The following is a 21,219-nucleotide window of genomic DNA, read 5'->3' on the forward strand; positions in this document are numbered from 1 at the left end:
CCTTGGGTGTAACACCGCCGTCGCCCCGCCCCTTCCTGTAGCCGCCGTAGCTGCTTCCGGTGGCGCGTCTGGCGGGCTTCCGGCTCGAGCGTCCCCGGGCGCGCTCCTGCTCCTCCGCCCGGACCCCTGAGTCCTTTCTGTCTCCAGCAAGCGAGCAGAGACCCTGCCGCGGACAGGAGAGCGACCCCCGAGAAGGAAATGTGCTGTGAGAAGTGGAACCACGTGGCCGAAATGCTGCTCTTCATTGAAGACCGCGACGAGGAGTACAAGATCCTTTGCCTCTGCTCCCGGGCATTTGTGGAGTAAGTCGCGACTGCCCTCCTCCTTTTTATCCTTGCTCGAGACTGTGGGTGTCGCCGAGGTCGAATGAGGCTTTCCGGAAAGCCGGATGACCTGCCTCTAGGCTGCGTGATGTCTAAGAAAACTCGGAGCCCCTCAAGCGTGACGGGATGGTCTCCTACTGCCGTTACTAAAGGAAAGATTAATTCTAATTTTGATTTTAAAAACATGGTAGCTTGCATATGTTATTTCGCGTTAATAAATGAAGGGCCAGTCTCAAAGTTGAGTTAGTTGGACGAGGTGACCCGGGCTTGTAATCATAGCGCCTCAGTAGCACAGGCAGAAGGATCGGGAGGGGGGAGTTCAAGACCAGCTTGAGCTACACCAGTAAGATGGAGGTGTGAAGTGTAAACTAATTGATATAGCATGAGGTAAGGTTCAAAATAGAGCTCTTTTTTCGATCTGTAAAATCTTTTCCAACTAAAGTTCACATAATTGAAACTTGTATTCCTAATTATTTGAGATGAAAGGCTTAAGACTGTTTACAGCAGTGGTAGGGAAATGTTTGTTTCGTGTTAAAAATTGAATGGAAAGAACCTACTGGTAGCAAAGGCATTGACAAGAAAATTCGAACCTAGACATTCTTTTTATTATGTTAATGGTATGAATTAAGCCACCTAAGTTGTTGTTTGTCCCTAGAAAAATGTGTGTTTACCGCAGTGTCACGTGCTTCTTGATAGATTCAGATCTTTGTAGATCTTTGTGGAGATGAATTTTATAGCTTAAGAATTTAAATTAGCGGGTACTCTTTTTCATTGTGTACTTGGGGAAGAAATCTGGAAGTCCCTCAAAGGAAACAAACACCGTGTTAAGTTTAATATATAGAATACTGTCCTTTTTGTAGTTGGATGAAGGTTTTTGTTTGTTTTGCTTTTGTGTGTGCTCCTGTTAGATGTACTGATAGACAATCGAATCTAAGACAGAACCGGGCCACACTGAATTTACTTTATAAGCAAAAGAGATCTATATTGCACTAAGATAGTTGTTTGCACAATTACTCAGTTAATTATGGTTATGAGACTGGTTGGTGCTGCTTTGATATGAATCTGTGGCAGGATAGAGTGAAAATTGTGAGGCTTTGGGAAGGGAAAGGAATTCTTCCATTCAGAGTCTTCTTGAAGTCTCATGTCAGTTTAGTCAAGAATACCAACATCCTTAACAAAATTTGCTGTGAATTTGATGGCCTGAGTGAACACAATATTGCTTCTATTAGAAATGTTTTGAACAAGAATGTTAAAGTAGGGCAGTGAGGTAGCCCAGTGAGTAAAGGCTTTTACCACCAATCCTGAATTCAATCCCCAGGACCCACATGATAGGAGGAGAGAATAAACCCCACAAGTTTAAGGCATGGTCTAACCAAGTGACTCTGGCTATCCTGAAACTCACTGTGTTGATCAGGCTGGCCTCAAACTCAGAGCTCTGCCTGCCTCTGCCTCCCAACACTAGGATTAAAGGTGTATACCACCACACCCTACTGTACGTAATTTTCTTTTTTTTTTTTTTTTTGGTTTTTCGAGACAGGGTTTCTCTGTGTAGCTTTGCGCCTTTCCTGGAACTCACTTGGTAGCCCAGGCTGGCCTCGAACTCACAGAGATCCGCCTGGCTCTGCCTCCCGAGTGCTGGGATTAAAGGCGTGCGCCACCACCGCCCGGCGTAATTTTCTTAAGAGAATGCTAAAATAACAATTAGCCATGTTTAAACATTTGTGATCATACTAGTTCCAAAATGTGAACCTGAAATTTTCTAGGAATGGCACCTAAAACTGAAGTTGTATTTACAGTAAAAACATCTTAATTCCCCTAGACCAGTGGTTCTCAACCTTTCTAATGCTGTGACCCTTTATTATAGTTCAACATGTTATGGTGACCCCCAACCATAAAGTTATTTTCATTGCTACTTTATAACTGCAATTTTGCTACTGATATGAATCATAATGTGAATATCCATGTTTTCATTTGACCCAACTCGAATCACTGCCCTAGGCCATTATCAGCTATAATCCTATCTATCATCAGGAGCTGCTCTGTAATCTTACATAAATTTCTTAGCGACCCACTGAGATAGAGCATGAAACATGTGGATGATGTGTTCAAATGAGAAATGACCCCCAAAGATAGGCTCAGGTCTTTGAACCCTTGATCCCCATTTGGAAGCACTATTTGGGAAGATGGTGCATCCTTGCTGGAGGAAGTAGATCATTTGGGCAGGCTTTGAGCATTCATAACATTGTCACTTCTAGTTTGCATTCTCTCTGCTTCATGTTTTCAGTTGAAGATGTGATCTATCAGTTTCCTGTTCCAGTTGCCTGCTGCCATGTCTCCCCTGCCATTATGGACTCTCCCTCTGGAATCGTAAGCCAAAATAAACTCTTCCATAAGTTGCTTTTGGTCATGGTGTTTTATCACAGCAACAGAAAGTAATTAGAACAGAAGTTGGTATCAGAAATTGGGCTGTTGCTGTGAAGAACCTGGCCATGTTGAGTTTGTTTTGTTTTGGGGGGAATGTGGAAGACTTTGAAATTTTGGACTAGAAAAGAGGTTGAGTGTTATAAACAGAGCTGAGCAGTAGTGTTGAGAGTCAGGCAAACTGTGTAGGCCCAGTTCAAGAGGGAAACAGATTTTAATACTTACTCAGCCAATCCTATGATGTGTTGGCAAAAATCTAGCTATTTTCTGACTGTGTCCTGAGTACTTTTCCTGAAGCTAAAAGATTTGGATTCATTTCTTTGGCAGAGAAACCTTCAAGAGTATATGACGTTGAGTCTGGTGTGATTAATACTGATTTCCCTTATCCACGTCCATAATGAAAATGAGCAGTGAGGCAAAAAGAAATAGAAAATGTACAGTTTGGAGAAAAAAAGAGCACTAGAAAGCTTATGTTACAGCCAAGGCATGTGCTGGAAGAGAGGCCATAACTGTTAATGATGTTAGCACAATCAGGGAGAGGCCTCCTACTCTGCGGTAGAACAAAGAAGAGTGCCATGGACTTCCCCTAGCCAACTTCCAGCTTGTGAAAGAAAGGGGCTTAAGTTTTCTGCTCCTAGAAAGCAGCTGCACACAAAAACTGCTGCAGTTGTGATCTGAGGGGCCCAGGGTCCGTTCCAGCCAAGCAGCCAAATGTGGCAGTTTTCTGTGTGGTGGTGGCTTTTGGAGTCATGAAAGGTGCAAGAGGGGTCCCGAAATTCTTCCTGAATGGTTTGAGAGCCTCTGAGAGAAGCCAGGCAACATGTTACGTGGCTGGAATCACTGCATGAAGTGAAGGCCCTAAAAAGCCATTGCCTGTAGTTGTGAAAATGAATCCTGAGTAGAGACCCCAAGTTAATGAAGATGTCAAGGAGAGCTTAATACAAGGTGTGAAAATAGCCTAAGAGAGATGTCTGTTGGTGGGGGCGGGGGTGTGGTTCAGCCATCTAAGCTCCCTTTGAAATTAAAGTTCCAAACACAGGACATGGAGCTACCAAATTTGGTCTTTCTTTGGTCCAGCATTTCCTCACTGTTCCCCCGTTTTTCTTTCTGTGCCACTCTTAATTTGGAAGTATGTAGTTTGGTTCTTGATTTTGCAAGAGGTTGGGGTACAGTTAAGAGATTTGCCTTGAGTCTCAAAAATCTAAAATTTGAACTATAGTTTAAATTCAGAATCTAAACTTTGGTTTCTGCTGAATAGATATTCATTTCATGTCATTCTAAAATTGGACCATAGTTATAAATTAGAGGCAGTCTAGGCTTCTACACCATCCTGTATGTTTTGAACCCTTGCCTACTTCACTGTCTCTCTGTCTCCTCTATCTCTCAGCCATTTCCTTCAGCTTCATAGGCTTTCTTTTACTCACACTAGGCTTTACACAAAGCACAGGTTACTAGGAGTTCTTTCTCATTCACATTTACGCATTTGTTTCTTTTAGACCTTTTTCCAAGGCCATTTCTCCAAAGAAACCTCTGTCTGTAGAGAAAGTTTATGTCAGTCCTAGTGGATCAGAAAGTGCAGAAACAACTCTGTGTTGTCACGGGCAGCCCCCAGAGTACTTTTTAGAGACAGCTACTTAGATGAAGACAGAATGTTTAACTTTAAAGCAAAAAAGAGCCTTAGGAACCTGAGTTGGAGATTTTTTTTAACACAAAGGTAAGCATGAATGTTACTAGAAAGAATGCAAATCAAAAGGAGACACACCCCGAGAACTTAGGGTTGTGCTTCTCAAAAGTGCCCTGCCTGTGTCTTTCACGTTAGCTATTAGTTACTTTATTGTTGCTGTAATATAGCACCATGACCAAAAGCAACTTGAGCAAGAACATATTTTGGCTTACTTTTCCAGGGGAAGAATCCATGTCAGGGGGGGCATAGCAGCAGATTGCTGGAGCAGAAAGCTGAAAGAATGCAGTCTAGAAGTGGGCAAGGCTATGAACTCTTAAATCCTGCCCCAGGTAATACATTTTGTCCAGCAAGAGCGCACCATTTTCCTAAACGGTGCCACTACCTGTGGACCAGTGTTCAAATACCTGAGCCTATAGAGGACATTTAGCATTCAAACCACCACTTTGTGATACCCACAGGCTCATGACGTGTGTGTGTGTGTGTGTGTGTGTGTGTGTGTGTGTGTGTGTGTGTGTGTGTGTTATATGTGGTGCATGTATGTGAGTAGATGCACATACTTGTGTGCATGAGGAAGCCAGAGGAGATGCCTAATATTTTCTTCTATCCCTCTTTGCTTTAGTCCTTTAAGACAGGGTCTGTCAGCTTGCTTTTTTGGCCAGACTGACTCATTGGCCAGTGAACTCCCTAGCCCAACACTGGAGTTACAGGCATGCACAGCAAGGGTTTTTGCCCTTGAAACAATTTCTTCATTCCTCTGCCCACCCTATTTTTGACAGTAGTATTGTGATTTGAATGGCCACCATAGACTTGTATGTTTGAATCCAATTACTGGACCTGTTTGGGAAGCATTAGGAGGTGTGTCACTGGCGGGGTGGGCTTTTAGGTTTCAAAAGCCCAGTCAGAATCAGTCCATCTATCTGTGGTGTGTGTGTGTCATCGAGTGTTGTCCCCTACTCCCCACCTTTTGCCTGAGAATCAGAATGTAAAGCTCCCCAGCCACATTCCCATCTGCTTTCTGCCATAATGATCATGGACTAAGCAAGCCCCCAATTAATGTTTCATTTTATAAAAGTTGCCTTGGTCATGGTGTCTCTTCAAAGCAATAGAATGCTAACTAAGAAGTATCTCAAAGAAAGTGGACCTAGAACTTAATGATTCTACTATAAAGAAGTAAAAAACATAAAATAACCCCAAAATAAATGGACACGTGAGTTGAACAGACACTTCTTAAAAGATTAAATACAAATTATTAATAAATACATGAAAAAAATGTTCATTATCCTTAGACATTAGGGAAACGTAAAATCCAAACTACTTAGAGATTCCATCTCATCCTAGAATGATTGTTCTTAAGAAAACAAGCAACAGTCCTAGCAAATGCTTTCTAGGATTGGGTGAGAAAAGCCTTATGGAACTATTGGATGGAATCATACATTATGAAAATCAGTATGAAGACTACTCAAAAGTAAATGAATAAATAAAACTACCCTAAAATAGGTAGACTGCTTCTGGTAGTAGACCCAAAGGAGTTGAAGTTCACATACTGTGGAGATAACTGCTTATTGTGTATGTTGTAGGTAGCACTAGTGACAGTAACCAAGTTGTGGAGTCAGTCTAGGTATCCATTAACAGATGAATGGGTAAACTGTGGTCTGTATACACAGTGATGTGTTGGTCATCCATAAAGAAAATGAAATTGTGTCATTCGAAAGCAAATGAGCTGTGGATAATCATCTTAAGCAAAATAAGCTAAACTAAGAAAGACAAATCACATTTTCTCTCAGATGTGGAATCTGGATTTTATATGTGTGCATATATAGCATATCATGACATGAGAAATAAAATGGGGAGTATCTGGTGCATAGTACAGTATGTGCACCAAGCTACTATGCTCTGCCACTCACTGTAGCGTCCAGATTGGGGACTGCTAGGGAAAAGGAAGGTGGCTGGCAGGACAAGGATGGGAGCAAGAGATGATAATGGGGGAGGTAACTATGGGGAAAGTAAATGGTATGCTTGAAATCCACCAGTGTGTAATAATTATGCTAGTAAAACTTTTTAAAAGAAAGAATTAAAATGCAGAAAATTTACTAGTGACTTTATAGCACTAATTAAACAAAAATAATAAAACCACAGGAAGGAAAACTTTAAGGAGGAGAATGAAGTGCTTATATCAGTTTGCCCCAGCCATTACACTGACATTTTTACAAGATATATCTGAGGTAGTGTGAATGGTGGTTTGTAGAAGGACCACTCAAACTTTGTGCAGGTAAGAGAATATAGCTTGGATTAAGAAAGACAGTAGATTCTAGGCCAGCATAGGCTTTATAGCAAGGCCATGTCACAAAGCAATTTTTAAAATTAGAAATGGCAATATAAAAGAGATAAAAAGGAAAAACTGAGAAATTATGGGGATTGGATTGAGAGGAGTAAAGTAAGAGCAGAGCATGCAGAGGAGAAGAGTGGGGCATAGGTAACTCATTTCTTGTATTGCTGCTCTTGAGTGATAGGCATCACTGGTGAATAAGGAGTTTTATTTGGGGGCAGTGATATGAGTATCATCAGTTTAATTTTGGAGGAGTCTGAGATACACAAGGATAGATAAGTTAGATATTATTGGTTTGAAGCCTTGAAGTTTGTACTGGTCTTAAAGACTTAAGCCATTCATCAGAATACAAAATGTCTATATTTTGTGAATATAAAATTGCGTGCTTAGAATAAAATATAGGAAATGCTGAAATGGTAGTTACTGTTGTAAAGTTGTTATGCTATAAAATGCATGTTTTAATTATTTTTTATGTAATCCATTTTAAAGAATTAAAACTTACAAGAATAGTTTACAGAAAACAGAAAGCTATGGAGTTAGCTTGGTAAAGTGCTTGCATGTGAAACCTGAGATCAATACCCAGAACCCACCTGAAAAGGGCTGGACATGGGACAGGGACAGTAACCCCTGTACTGGGAAGGCAGAGACACGTAGGTTCCTGGGGCTCACTGGCCTTCCATTCTAGAGTACTTGGGGAGATCCAGGCTGCTAAGAGACTGTGTATAAAAAGGATACTAGACAGTGCCTGAGTTTAATCTCTGGCCTCTTATGTGTACAACCACACACATGCATGCACCCACACGTGAACACACACACAAACCTAATCTCCAACAAATCAATAAACTGCATTTGCTCCTTGTCGTCTCCCAATCTACTTTGTTTTATTTATGTATGTAAGCACATACTATCATGTCTTACAAAAAAAAACAAGCTGTAGATGTGTTTCTAAATACTAAGTTCTCTATTTCCCATAAACAATGATATTTTCGTGCATACCTTCTGTAGTGGATTAAACTACCTTTTTTTTTTTTTTTTTTTACTCCTTTCCCAACAGTGTATCTTTCCTTTCTGACTGTGTGTGTGTGTGTGTGTGTGTGTGTGTGTGTGTGTGTGTGTGTGTGTGTGAGTCAGTGTGTGTCGGTCTACAATTGGGAACACAGGAACAACCCCTAATTTGTTAAGGAGCAGTGTACCAACTCTCATGTCCTCAGTAGCTATTAAAAGTGGTCTCCTTGTATCCTGTAGAATTACCTGGCCTGACCTGGGTCCATCTGACATTTCATCAGGAGTACTGTTAGAACATGCCTTAGCAGGATTGCTACATGATGTCATTCTCAAGTCTTGTTTAAGGAAGCACTTTGTATAAACCAACACCATAGGTGTGATGCTACTGACTGCCAGGGTTTCTTTGTAAAGTAATAGTTCCTCTTGTCTGAATCAGTACTTTGTGGAGACACAATCCAGTATAACTTCTTACCAAGCCTACAGGCCTTAGTCTTCATTAACACCTTACACCTCCAACAGCTGTTTCTGAAAGTTGTGATTTATCAGCATTTTGTAAGGAGTGTTTTTCTTTCTGTTTCTGTATATTCATATTGTTAATGTTAGTGTAGATTCTTTTTCTCAGATTCTCACTATGTATCCCAAGCTAGCCTCACTGCAAACCTATGTAATCTTCCTGCCTCAGCCTCCAGGGTACTGGGATTATAGGTGTATGCCACTATACCTAGCCTGACATGGATTCTTGACTCTTTATTATTTAGTTTATTGAGAGTTATAATTCATTGCCATTGTTGATAATGCTTTTCACACTATCTTTTTTTTTTTCACACTATCTTTAATGTTCCCAGTGAGAGACCTTTCAGGAGGCTCTTATTACCCACATACCCTTGACACAAGATAACCCAGAATTACCTTTCCAGTTTCTAGACTCACTTCCTCCAAGGCAAATTGGTTCTTCTAGTAGATAATAGTACTTGCCTCAGACTGGAAAGATGGCTCAGAGGGGTTAAGAGCACTGGCAGCTCTTCCAGAGGTCCTGAGTTCAATTCCCAGCAACCACATGGTGGCTCATAACCATCTATAATGAGATCTGGCATGCAGAATATATGCAGGCAGAACATTGTATACATAATAAATAAATAGTACTTGCCTCAAGTTTCTTTTTGTTGCTGTGATGAAAATGCACTGAAATATTTGCTACTTAAGGGAGATAGAATTTATTCTGGCTCTGAGTTCCAGGTTACAGTCCATCATAGGGGAAAGTCTCAGAAGCAGGATCTTGAGGGAGCGGGTCACATTCAGGCCACAGTCAGAGAAAAAGGCAGTATGAATGCATACATGATGCTATTCTGTCCATTTTCACAATTCAGAATCTCCAAGCTCAGACGTGCCAGGGAATGATGCCACCCCCTGTGGGTAGGTCTCCTACATCAGTTAATGCAATTAAGATAACCCCCCACAAAAAATGGGCCCTTCCAGGGATTCTAAATTGTGTCAGATTGACAATTAAAGCTAATCATCTTAGAACTTTAAAACTGAAAGTTGTGTGTTCATTGTATTTGTTGTTCCTATGTCTTCTCAGTACAGTTATGCAGTATCCATATGAACTATAGTACGTGTAGGAATGTGTATATTTGCATATATGTACACATTCAACATTTTAAACTACTTCTATACTTACTGTGTACTTAACACCATGAGTTTATAATACTGAACCAATACCTTGGGTTCTCCATAGCCTTCCAGGTTTCCAGGTGATGTCTTGTATTCATTATGTCTTAAATGACCTCCTTTAACAAGACAAATCTTAGCTCTGTCTTCCTCAGTCCATTTCCTTATTTGTTCATTGTAACCATAGTGGGAACTATACTGACCCTCTTTCCACCTCTTAGTCCCATGTCTTTGGGTGCTTATAGACAAGACACTAATGCCTGTGTGTGGCTCCCACTCATTCCCTTACCCATAGTGCTTGTGTTCCTGGTGGATAGTAGTCATGCTATCAAAGCACATTTGCACTTTATCCCCTTCCTGTACACAGTTTTGTGAGTATCCATATACTTTATGTTTTATAACGTATTCCTTTACCAGGAGGAGATGAAATAGATCAACTAAACAAGAATTTTATTTTGTGAAGTTAGTTATAAGTTCACCAGAAGTGGAGGCTCATACCTATAATCCTAGCAGTTGAAGGGAGGTGATCCTCAAGTCCAAGGCCAGACTTTGCTACATGGTGAGACCCTATCAGAGAAAGTAGGCAGGAGGAGGTATTTTTAGCTACAATGTGTAGTATGCTTTTATTGAGTGTTCTGTAGGTTTATTTTAGTAATGAAATTCCAGTTATAATAATTAAAAAGTTTAGAAGTAGGTATGCTAAAGAAAAGTTCAGTAAGAATTGGGCAATAGATATTCTTCCTGTTATAAATACATTACACTATGCATGTAGCTTTATATGTAGGTAAGCTCAGCCTTTCCATATTTGATTATGTTCAGATGTACCAAAAACTTAGCGAATACCTAATTACTTGTCTATAACAAAGAAAGACACACACACACACACACCCCAATATCCAGGAGAAATTCCACTTAATTTTAAAGATTAGTAGTTATAAGTGTTATCATGTGTCAAGAAATGCTATTTTATATGATCAATTTTTACAGCTCCATGAGAAACATTGTTGCCTCTATATAGGTGAGAGAAATGTACAAAAAGGTTGCTATTCTGTTTCTTAACCTTTTATTAGCTAATCTATGCAGTGTTAAGCCTTTCTTCTTGCCTGGTTTATAGTTCTTCTTATTCCAATGGATTATTTATTTTGCTTCACAGGGATCGAAAATTGTACAACTTGGGTTTAAAAGGCTACTATGTCAAAAGCAGTGACAATAATGGAGGTAATGTAAATAAGACTACATGGCCCTTTTTGGTAAAAATTTTTATTTATATATATTTATATATATATATATATACTTGTGGTAATGTGTTCTCCTTGCTGGCATAAAATGGTGAATGGCGGGTAAACATGTAATTATAGACCCTTCACACATGCATTGCACACACATTTTAGAACCTCTATCAAAGCTATCTTTTCTTTTCCTATAGCTTGTGTTGCTTGACTAGACTTTTCTCTTGTCTACCATTCCTTTCTGATTTGTAACTGTTAGCCTGGAATTTGAAACTTTTTTGACTTTTTTTTTTTTTAATTGTATGATATTGGTATTTTGCGTGTGTGTGTGTGTGTGTGTGTGTGTGTGTGTGTGTGTGTGTGTATGTAAGTGTAAGTGCACTCCAAGCGTGCAGTGCCCATGGAAACCATTCCCCTGCAACTGTAATTACAGGTGGTTGTGAGCTACAATTTGGTGCTGGGAATCCAGCCCTGACCCTCTAGAAGAGCACCCAGTCCACTGAGCCATCTCTCCAACCTGAATTTGAAGTTTTGAAAATAAAAAACATGAAGTCCTCTGTCAGATTTTTACAGTAAAGATAGAATTAGGATGAATCCTAAGTGACCATCTCCAACCTTTTCCTGAAGTAATAAGACATTGCAACCCCATCTGAGTTATCTTCCCAAGTAAACAGAATTGGATATGTATTATGACTTCATTTTATACTCTCAGACTTCCCTAGTCCATTTATCTTTCCAACATTTCTCAAAAGGCAAGGTTTCTTACTGTGCTATACAAATAAGGATTCTATAAGCAGTAGGCTCTTACTGAACCTAAGAAGATGTGTTACCATGAGCATGAAAGGACCACAAAATTAGTAGATTCATCTTCCCCATCCTATGCTCACCTGAGCACTCCTAATTTCATTAGATGAAATAGTGAGTGAAGTGCCCTTCACTGTTTAGATGGTTATCTTTTTTCCTCGTTGAAGAAGTCTTTGGTAGAATTTCATACATGAGATTTCTCCTTTATCAGTGTTTATTTCTGTTGCCTGAATTCTGAAGTTGGAGTATTTTTTTTTTAACTGAGGGGTGGAAAGTGTATGTATGTGTGGTGTGTGGTGTGTGTGTGTGTGTGTGTGTGTTTGTTTTTTGAGACAGTCTCATACCTGGTCCATACATGCCTATACCCTGGAACTTGGCATGTATGGACCAGCTGGCCTCAAATTTTATTTATTTATTTTTTATTAGTACATATTACCACCAATTCTTTTGATTTCTCTTTTTAAATATATAATAATAGCATTAATACAAGTGTGGGCGAGTCATGTACAGGTTCTGGATCTCAGATTCTTAAATGGGGATAAGAAAGGCTGCTTTTCCATTTTCCCTACAATGACACTAACAGATGCTGTCTGTAGGAGACCAAGCAACAGAAGAGGAGGAAGATGATGGCACCGCAGAGTCACACAGCAAAGATGCGAGCCCAGATGAAAGTGAACTTGATTCTGAGGCCAAACTCATGAGAAGTATGGGATTGCCAATTCAATTTGGAAGAGTGTCTGCACATGAGAGTTTTGAGGTATTAATCTACTCTTACTATTTCTATTTCTTGTTTTTCAAAAAATCCTATCAAGTGTTTTATTTATAATCAAATACATTCATGGTTAGAACACTTTATTCATATATTATAACTAAACTACATGTTGGGATATGTCCATGTGTAATTTGAATAATCTGTAAAAGTCACTTGTTTGTGTATTAAAGACCCACAGTGGGAGTTTGGGTATGGTTTTGGTTATGTTAGTCTTTGAATAGACTCAGACTTGTTATCATTTATCTGACATAGGTGTCTATGAATACTAGAAATAAAGCTAAAGGAAAGCAAAAGAGAAGAAAACACCAAAAGAAGTACTTAGATGAAATGGTACGAGAATCTTGGAGAAATGACTGTGAAGAAGATGATGTTGTAGTTTCAGATGATCCATCAGTTGAACACTGCAAAAATAACGGGACATGTGAATTTCCAAGCAAAACAGATACTGAAACAGAAAACCTTCCTGTTGAAAATCCACTATCACCAAAGCTAGAGGTCACAGAGAATTGGGAAAAATATTGGAATGAATATGGAGAAGGGCTGCTGTGGCAAAGCTGGCAGGAAAAACATCCAGATCAGACACTGTCTTCTGAGCCTTGGAACCTTCCTGATACAAAGGAAGAATGGGAGCAACATTATAGTCAGCTTTATTGGTATTATCTGGAACAGTTTCGGTATTGGGAAGCTCAGGGTTGGACTTTTGCTGCCTCACAGAACTGTGATGTAGATGCGTATGCATCTCAAAACGAGGTTGACAAAAAGGAGGAGAGCAGCATGAAAGTAGATTTAATGTCTCGTTCGTCTTCACCTAACACAGTTGATGATGAAAGCTCTGGTTCAAATGATAAAGATCAGAATGAAATACTTACTGGAATTAATAACATAATTCTGAGTTCGGAGGAAGTAGAACAGAGCCAGTTAGAGTCCTCTGTACACTGTGACCAGCAGATGAGTGAGAGTGGCAGTGGCAAAGAGTGTCCTGCCTCTGGAAGAAGTGACCCTGGTAATGGAACACCCAAGGAAAGTAACGTATCTGGGAACAGAAGCACAGACCAGCCAGCTCAAGGTAGGAGTATCCAGACTTATTCTGTCAGGTAATGCTTATCAGTCTATTAACACATTAATACACAATGGAAGTATGTCTCCCATTTTAATTTTATATCACAATTAATTGTCCATCTATTTTAATAAGATTTGCATTGTATCCTTAAAAATTCTCATTTCCTCCTGTAATTCTGTTGCCAGTAAAGGCAAACTCGAAAATCTCTTGGGACGTCTAAATTACAATAAACTTGCAACTAGGAAATAAGCATTTGACAGGCAAATACCCAGAGTCATGTGGAATTCATTCAGGATAAGGCATCCTGCTCTATAAAGGATACCAAGAGTCCTGGTACTACTGGTAATTGAAAGAATTTCAGTATTCTCGTTATATTTATTAATTCTGTGGTGGTTGTGACCAGATCCTGACAAGAAACAACTTGAGAGACTGTGGGGCGTTTACCCACCACCCCCACAGTTCCCCAGAGTTTTCTTGAGTGCGAGCAGCAGGAAATATTAGATAGAAGGATTTGTTGCGGAGAATATCGCGGAGATAAACAGATAGAAAATAAAGGATAGCCTCGAGAGGGCCTGGAACCTATTCCAACGGACCCCGACTGTCTCTGCCCCAGGGTTTTTAAAGAGACGCCAAGGGGTGGAGCAAAAGACCTCCTCCCCCAGCACAGCCAAGTGCAGACCATCTCAGACACCTGCACTCAGGCCCGTGGTCCTAATCATCCTCTATGTGGACCTGCTGGGTAAAGCCATGAGGAACCCGAGAACGGGCTCCCACAGGTCCCCCTTTCTTAATATATAAAAAAATAACTATTAATGGCTTACAGCAATCTCTATAGCTGTTACACCTCCCAATATGGGAGTAGAGGATGATAAAGATGGCATTTCTCTTTTGAATTAGGTCCAAGGCAATCTTAGCTGCCTCAAGCCCTTTCTAAGCCAAAACCTCTTAAGGCGACTACAAACTTAAAGAATCCCTTAGCTTCATCATTACCATTAACAGGTTAACATAAATATTGCTATACATAGTCACAATTCTCTCAATCTTACAACTCAAAGCAAACTCTTAACAGAACCATTTGAATTAGCATCTATGGTGCTAAATATAGTTAACAATTTTCTCCGTCTTACAGCTTTAACTCAATCATTTGAATTTTCTTGCTAACAGAACATAGGAAAAACTTCAATGTATTCACATCAAACTTAAATATTTCCTTAACTCCACAAAACCAGGGTGCATTAATATCAATAGGTTTCTGCAAACATAATTCAATCTCATAACTCCTCCTTTATAATTTTTTAAACAAAATCTCAAACCTAGTTAGAGGAACCCAAACTTATACAATTCCTACAGACCCATATTGAAAAGCAATATTTTTAATCTAACCATGAACACTTTGAAAACTTTTAGCAAAACATCCAAAAGCAGTTTCTTAATAAAACTCTTTACACACTTTAAAAGTAGTTTCTTAGTATACCCCATTTGCATTTCTTACTAACAAAAACATGACATTAATCCACTCAAACAACTTTTGAAATTAGACTAAGGTATATTAACTCTCCCCCTTTTCTTTATAATTTAAGCAAAATCTCAAGCCTAGTTAGAAAACCCAAACTTTTCTATTTAAACAGTTCCATTTGTAACACAAAACCAGTTCTGTAAGTAATTTCATTTTTACATAAACAGTTCCACAAAACAATTCATGAATCACCAATTAATAAAGCATATATGCATACACAAAACTGCATCTTGATTCTAGGTAGAAATAATAAATTTCTTCATTTAAACAGTTCCTTTTTTAACCCAATTCCAGCAAACAGTTCCTAGGTCATTACTATAAGTAAACTCAAAATTGTCCCATATCAATGAAATCTCTATTGTTCATTTCTTAAGTCTTAAAATTCAAACGATAAATTCTGGTACTAGCCTTCCAAATATGAGAAATCCATAACCAAAATCTTTTTGTAATTTTATCTCATTTTAAGTTCAAAAAGTTCAAACAAGAAATAAATTCTAGTATCAGGCTTTCACTTTCAAATATGAAGAGGCGTTTTTCAACCAAAACTTTTTGCAGTTAACAATTTTTGTTCAAACAAGCGTCTCTGAACTTATTCCTTTTTAGGTACAGTAGTATTCTAAACCGCACCATTTTTGATGTTAGCTCAGGTTTTTCTGTGTTGCGTCGATTTTCCACGGATCTCAGCTGCGGATGCCTTGTTGTGCTGGTTCTGGCATCCGCCATTCTTAGCTTCTTAGCGGCTTCTGGAACTTTTGAAAACCGCTCAGACTGCCTGCTTTGCAGTCTTCTAGGACACTAACTTCTAGATCTCAGGTTTGTTCATCATATACATTAAGCATAGACTCACACTTAACATTTACACTTTTTTACAAACTCACATATAACATTTTTTGCCTTGCAAAGCATTTAGACTCACATTCAACATTTACACATTTTTACAAACTCATAACATTAACATCTACTTATTTATATTCCTTAAGGAAACTATAGAACTACTTTAGCAAATATATTTCTTATTACTTCTTATATATTTCTTATGTTCATTCCATCTTATTTAAACTTACATTTACAACTAGCATCTTTACTTCTTACAAGCTTATTACTACATGTCTTAAGACTACCTTAGATACTTCTTGCAAGCTTATATTCTTAAAGGAACTCTATAGATTATTTTACAAACTTATATAGGGCTACCATTAGCATATATTTAGCTTAGCAAACACCTAAAGATTTCTTAACACAGATCTAACAAGAGAATTTTTACAAACTCACATATCTTATTTTCATCATTTTCTATTTCTTACTCTTAATATTACTATCTCTATTAGAAAGATTCTCTTAACTAGACAGGAAGTACGTACATCATTTCTGAAGCTTAGAGTTAATAGTCAGCTTTGTTATAAAGCACTGGGATTTAGTGAGTGTTGTTGTTATAGAATTGTGGTAGTTGTTGTAACATTCTCGGGACGAAGCCACACTCCAAAGTTGCCAGTTCTCTCAGCCGTTCCGGACCGGCAGAGATGCACTGTCAGCAGTAGACGGTTTTTAACTAGAGGCTGTCCATTCACCCAAATTCATAGTAGCTCCCCTAAGTGCTTCAATTCAGACAGATGTTTCTATTACAGCAGTACTTTTGGTTTGTTCTACCGAAAAACTTCACTTCACGCTAGGGGGAATTTACTGTATTTAGCTGATGTAAAGCTCTTTGCCAAATACTGCACAGCTATTAGGTGATATAAAGTATTTTTCTCAAAGAGCTAGTACAGCCACAAGTGGCACAGCTCCGAACTGTATTTAGTATTTTCACTTCATTAGCTTAAACTTATGATACTAGCAGCTGTGATATTTAGCATTGATTTCTTATAAGAAACTTTCAGGTGAAGCAACTCTTTTCTGAAGTTTGTTCAAGTCTATAAAGCAGTCATTTCTTTTTGAATGCCTGTTTCTTATCCCCTTAATTAGATTTGCAAAAGAATCACTCATTGCAGGCTGTTTGTTCAAGAGGTAAATAATTTTTAATTTCACATAAGTTTCTTCATATCTAAGACAACGTTCAGTGTATAAACTGCTTTCCCTTGTTTTCTTAAGGATTTTAAAGTGATTTGTTTGCTTTTTTTTTTTTTTTTTTTTTTTTTTGGTTTTTCGAGACAGGGTTTCTCTGTGTAGCTTTGCGCCTTTCCTGGGACTCACTTGGTAGCCCAGGCTGGCCTCGAACTCACAGAAATCCGCCTGTCTCTGCCTCCCGAGTGCTGGGATTAAAGGCGTGCGCCACCACCGCCCGACTTTGCTCTTAAGGGTAGCTTTTTGTCATCCAAGTACCATAAAAGCTTTGCACAGCTATTAGGGTAAATAAGGCATTTTACCAACGGAGCCCCAAACCGCGAAGCACCTAGTTCCATATCCTTTCAATTTTTCATTGGAACTGACACTTAAACTCTTAGATGATTTTCCTCCTTATTCTTTTAAAGGCTGTATTTTAAGTTTACCATGAACGTATTTTCGAGCTGACAAAAGTGTTTCAGGGCAGTGTCGCCATCTTTAACGGAAAAACTACCTTTCCCAGAATGCATTTCCCTTATATAATATCAGTCCCTTATATCATTTCCCTTATATCAGTCATTTCCCATAGTTCTTTTTGGGTCTGAGAGTCAACTGGTTCTCTTTTACCAGACTTGCTTACAAATTCTTCCCCGGGAGGTTTGAACAAAGTTTTTTGCTTTTGCAACGGGAGATTTGAACGAGCATTTTACATTTTCAGCTTTGGCACGTTGGCAGATTTCTGGTCTCTCCTCAGCTGGCTTTAACAGGTGTCTCTCCTTCATTTGACACTGGCCCCCAAATCAGAACTGCACCTGCCTCGTTAGCGCACATTGAGGTGGGCAATTTCTGATAGCAACTTTCCTCGGGGCTTGTGTTTGTCTTAGCCAGTCAGTGAAAAACAAAATCATGTACAACAGCTTTTCCATAGCTCTTTCAGAGATTTTCTCCCACTGACTTTATTCTCATTTTGCTTGTTCCTTCCCCCACCCAGATGCAGAGCTTCAGGTATCTGTCTGCGGATCTGTACCTCTGCTAGCTGCCTTTGGAAGTAGGGGCTTTTTTTCTCCCCCGAATCTGCCTCAAATTCTAGCAGCTTTTTCAGGTCATATATTTTCTGGGGAGGATTATGTCCCTTCTCTGTTTTTTCAGAGTCTTTCTCCCAGACAGTATCCAATTTGGTCTCAGTTTATCCCCTCTGCCCCAGAAACAGTTTCCGACACTATAGTGGCGGCTTTCCCTGCTCCTGAAGGTAGGGACTTTTTGTCGGTTTGTTTTCCGGGTCTGTGTAATTTGCGTACAGACTGAAAACCTAACAAGGGATGTTTTTGCCATTTCTAAACTCCCATTAGGACAGGTTTTTTGCCTCATCAGGCCTTCACCTGGCCCAGTCCCCCAGTGGGTTGCATTTGCTTGTCTGGGTGTTCAAGGACAGAGCTTATGCCAGAGGCAATAACCCCTCAGGGCTACACTCCCTCATCTCAGGGAGTCAGTTTGAAACAAAGCTTTTCTCAAAGAGATGCTTTCTCCGACAGAAAAGAAAGCTTTACTCCTGGATAGTTCTGTTCTGCCCTGGCTTGGGCTCTTTCCCCAGACAGCGTTCTGACACAGCAGCACAACTGCTTCAGAGAGTTCAGCTTTACTGTTTTCCCAGAAAGGTCCTTTCTCTGATAGGAAAGCTTTTTCTCATTTCTTTTTTCAGCTGTGGACCTATCAACCCGGGACTTGTAGGAAAGTGGACAACTGTGCCGTTCCCACTGGCTTTAGTTTTGTTTGTTCATTAGCAATCTTCCCCTGGGTCCCTGCACCTTCCTGCCTCAGCTCTGTGCTCCAGGAAGTTTGCAACTGCAGGAACCCTAGTATCCCTGAAATGCACTCCAACTCAGAGACGCTGGCCAGTCCCCTCTGGGTTTTTGGTCAGAAGCTAGGATACAATGCTAACAGTTTGCATCGCTTCAGGGGATCTTTGCTTAGGACGATTGGGAGCACTTTTTCATAGCTCACTCAGAAACAAAACCCTTGATGCCTCAGCTCAGCTGTAACTGAAAAGCTTGGCTTTTTTGCTTTTCTCAAGGTAGTTTCCTGCCCTTTTGGGCTCTCTGTTGCTCTTTACCCATACTCTCCCAAGCGTTTCCCTCAGGGTACTCTGACCCACTGTCTTTTACTAGCTTGAAGAGACAGCTTAGAAGAGGTTTTTAGGAACTTGTCCCTGCCTCCTGCATTGCAAGGAGGATTTTTAAAGCTTGAAAGAACTTAGGTTTTGCTGTCTTAAGAGGTTTGTTGTTTTCCCTTAGAGCTAATCACAGGTGGTCCCCATACTAATATCTTCAGGTGATTCTAATTTTTGTCCTTCTGAGAGAAAGTTAAAGGCTGTAGTTTTTAAGTTTAAGAGAGCTTTTAGTTTGAGAAAGATTAAGGCTTTTTAGAGATTTTCCCCCCAAATTTTCCAAGAAAAGCTTTATAGTTTAAGAGATTTTTCCCCCCCAAGAGAGAAAGACCAACTTTTCCCAAAACTTCCCAACTTTAAACTTTGGCTTTTTACACCCCCATTTTTGCCTCAGGGAGAAATCACTTTCTCCTGCGGCTTGGACTTAGCATTTCAACTGTCCCCAGGTCAAAAGCTTCCATTGGAAACTTTTTCTTCCCCATAAGCTCAGAGAAGAGCTTTTTTACTACCCGAAAAGCCCAAAGAAAGATTTTTTCCCAGTTTGCATTCATAGCCCCCAAAGTTAAAAAGTTGTAGAGTTTTTCTGTCTAGTTACCTTACTTTTTTTTTCCTACACAATCTTACACTTCTAAGTTTTTCCTAAACTATATTACTACGCTATACCTTATATTTTTCACAAATAGAAATTGAGAAAGGGATAGAAGATAGAAAATTTTGACAGAAGAGAATTTCGCTGCAGCATCGGACATCCTTCCAGTCCGTTTTCCTTTTCTCTCGAGGATAAAACCCCTGCCTCTCAATAATATATATAAAATATATATTTTCCATGACACCGGCATGCCTTATCCACTGGCAGGGCTGAACGAGGCACTTTCGCCAAAAACTCTGTAATAAAACTATTATTTTCCTTTATCTTTAGTCCCTATTACTTTGTCTTTAGTCCCTGTTCATTTGTCTTTAGTCCCCCCTTTTTTTTCTTTAGTTCACTTTTTTTTTTCTTTAGTCCCTGTTCATGGCGCCATTCTGTGGGGCGTTTACCCACCACCCCCACAGTTCCCCAGAGTTTTCTTGAGTGCGAGCAGCAGGAAATATTAGATAGAAGGATTTGTTGCGGAGAATATCGCGGAGATAAACAGATAGAAAATAAAGGATAGCCTCGAGAGGGCCTGGAACCTATTCCAACGGACCCCGACTGTCTCTGCCCCAGGGTTTTTAAAGAGACGCCAAGGGGTGGAGCAAAAGACCTCCTCCCCCAGCACAGCCAAGTGCAGACCATCTCAGACACCTGCACTCAGGCCCGTGGTCCTAATCATCCTCTATGTGGACCTGCTGGGTAAAGCCATGAGGAACCCGAGAACGGGCTCCCACAGGTCCCCCTTTCTTAATATATAAAAAAATAACTATTAATGGCTTACAGCAATCTCTATAGCTGTTACACCTCCCAATATGGGAGTAGAGGATGATAAAGATGGCATTTCTCTTTTGAATTAGGTCCAAGGCAATCTTAGCTGCCTCAAGCCCTTTCTAAGCCAAAACCTCTTAAGGCGACTACAAACTTAAAGAATCCCTTAGCTTCATCATTACCATTAACAGGTTAACATAAATATTGCTATACATAGTCACAATTCTCTCAATCTTACAACTCAAAGCAAACTCTTAACAGAACCATTTGAATTAGCATCTATGGTGCTAAATATAGTTAACAATTTTCTCCGTCTTACAGCTTTAACTCAATCATTTGAATTTTCTTGCTAACAGAACATAGGAAAAACTTCAATGTATTCACATCAAACTTAAATATTTCCTTAACTCCACAAAACCAGGGTGCATTAATATCAATAGGTTTCTGCAAACATAATTCAATCTCATAACTCCTCCTTTATAATTTTTTAAACAAAATCTCAAACCTAGTTAGAGGAACCCAAACTTATACAATTCCTACAGACCCATATTGAAAAGCAATATTTTTAATCTAACCATGAACACTTTGAAAACTTTTAGCAAAACATCCAAAAGCAGTTTCTTAATAAAACTCTTTACACACTTTAAAAGTAGTTTCTTAGTATACCCCATTTGCATTTCTTACTAACAAAAACATGACATTAATCCACTCAAACAACTTTTGAAATTAGACTAAGGTATATTAACTCTCCCCCTTTTCTTTATAATTTAAGCAAAATCTCAAGCCTAGTTAGAAAACCCAAACT

At 39.4% G+C, this 21,219-nt stretch overlaps 1 protein-coding gene across 3 annotated transcripts in view; it reads left to right on the top strand.

Moving 5' to 3' along the window:
* The first annotated feature begins 71 nt into the window (after positions 1 to 71).
* Tgs1 (trimethylguanosine synthase 1) overlaps positions 72 to 21,219 on the top strand; it is a 53,365-nt gene continuing 32,217 nt past the window's right edge. For 2 of the 3 annotated variants that reach the window (XM_052718860.1, XM_052718862.1), the window contains exons 1-4: positions 72 to 302; positions 10,581 to 10,645; positions 12,057 to 12,217; positions 12,485 to 13,298. In XM_052718860.1, coding sequence (XP_052574820.1) covers positions 199 to 302; positions 10,581 to 10,645; positions 12,057 to 12,217; positions 12,485 to 13,298 — 1,144 coding nt within the window. In that variant the 5' untranslated portion in view covers positions 72 to 198. Of the gene's footprint in view, positions 303 to 2,607; positions 2,691 to 10,580; positions 10,646 to 12,056; positions 12,218 to 12,484; positions 13,299 to 21,219 lie in introns of all 3 variants that reach the window. The other variant, XM_052718861.1, reaches the window with a different exon arrangement.

The sequence above is a fragment of the Peromyscus californicus genome, unplaced genomic scaffold (assembly GCF_007827085.1).
Source record: "Peromyscus californicus insignis strain IS unplaced genomic scaffold, ASM782708v3 Scaffold_5__1_contigs__length_169319896, whole genome shotgun sequence".
Classification (NCBI taxonomy): domain Eukaryota; kingdom Metazoa; phylum Chordata; class Mammalia; order Rodentia; family Cricetidae; genus Peromyscus; species Peromyscus californicus.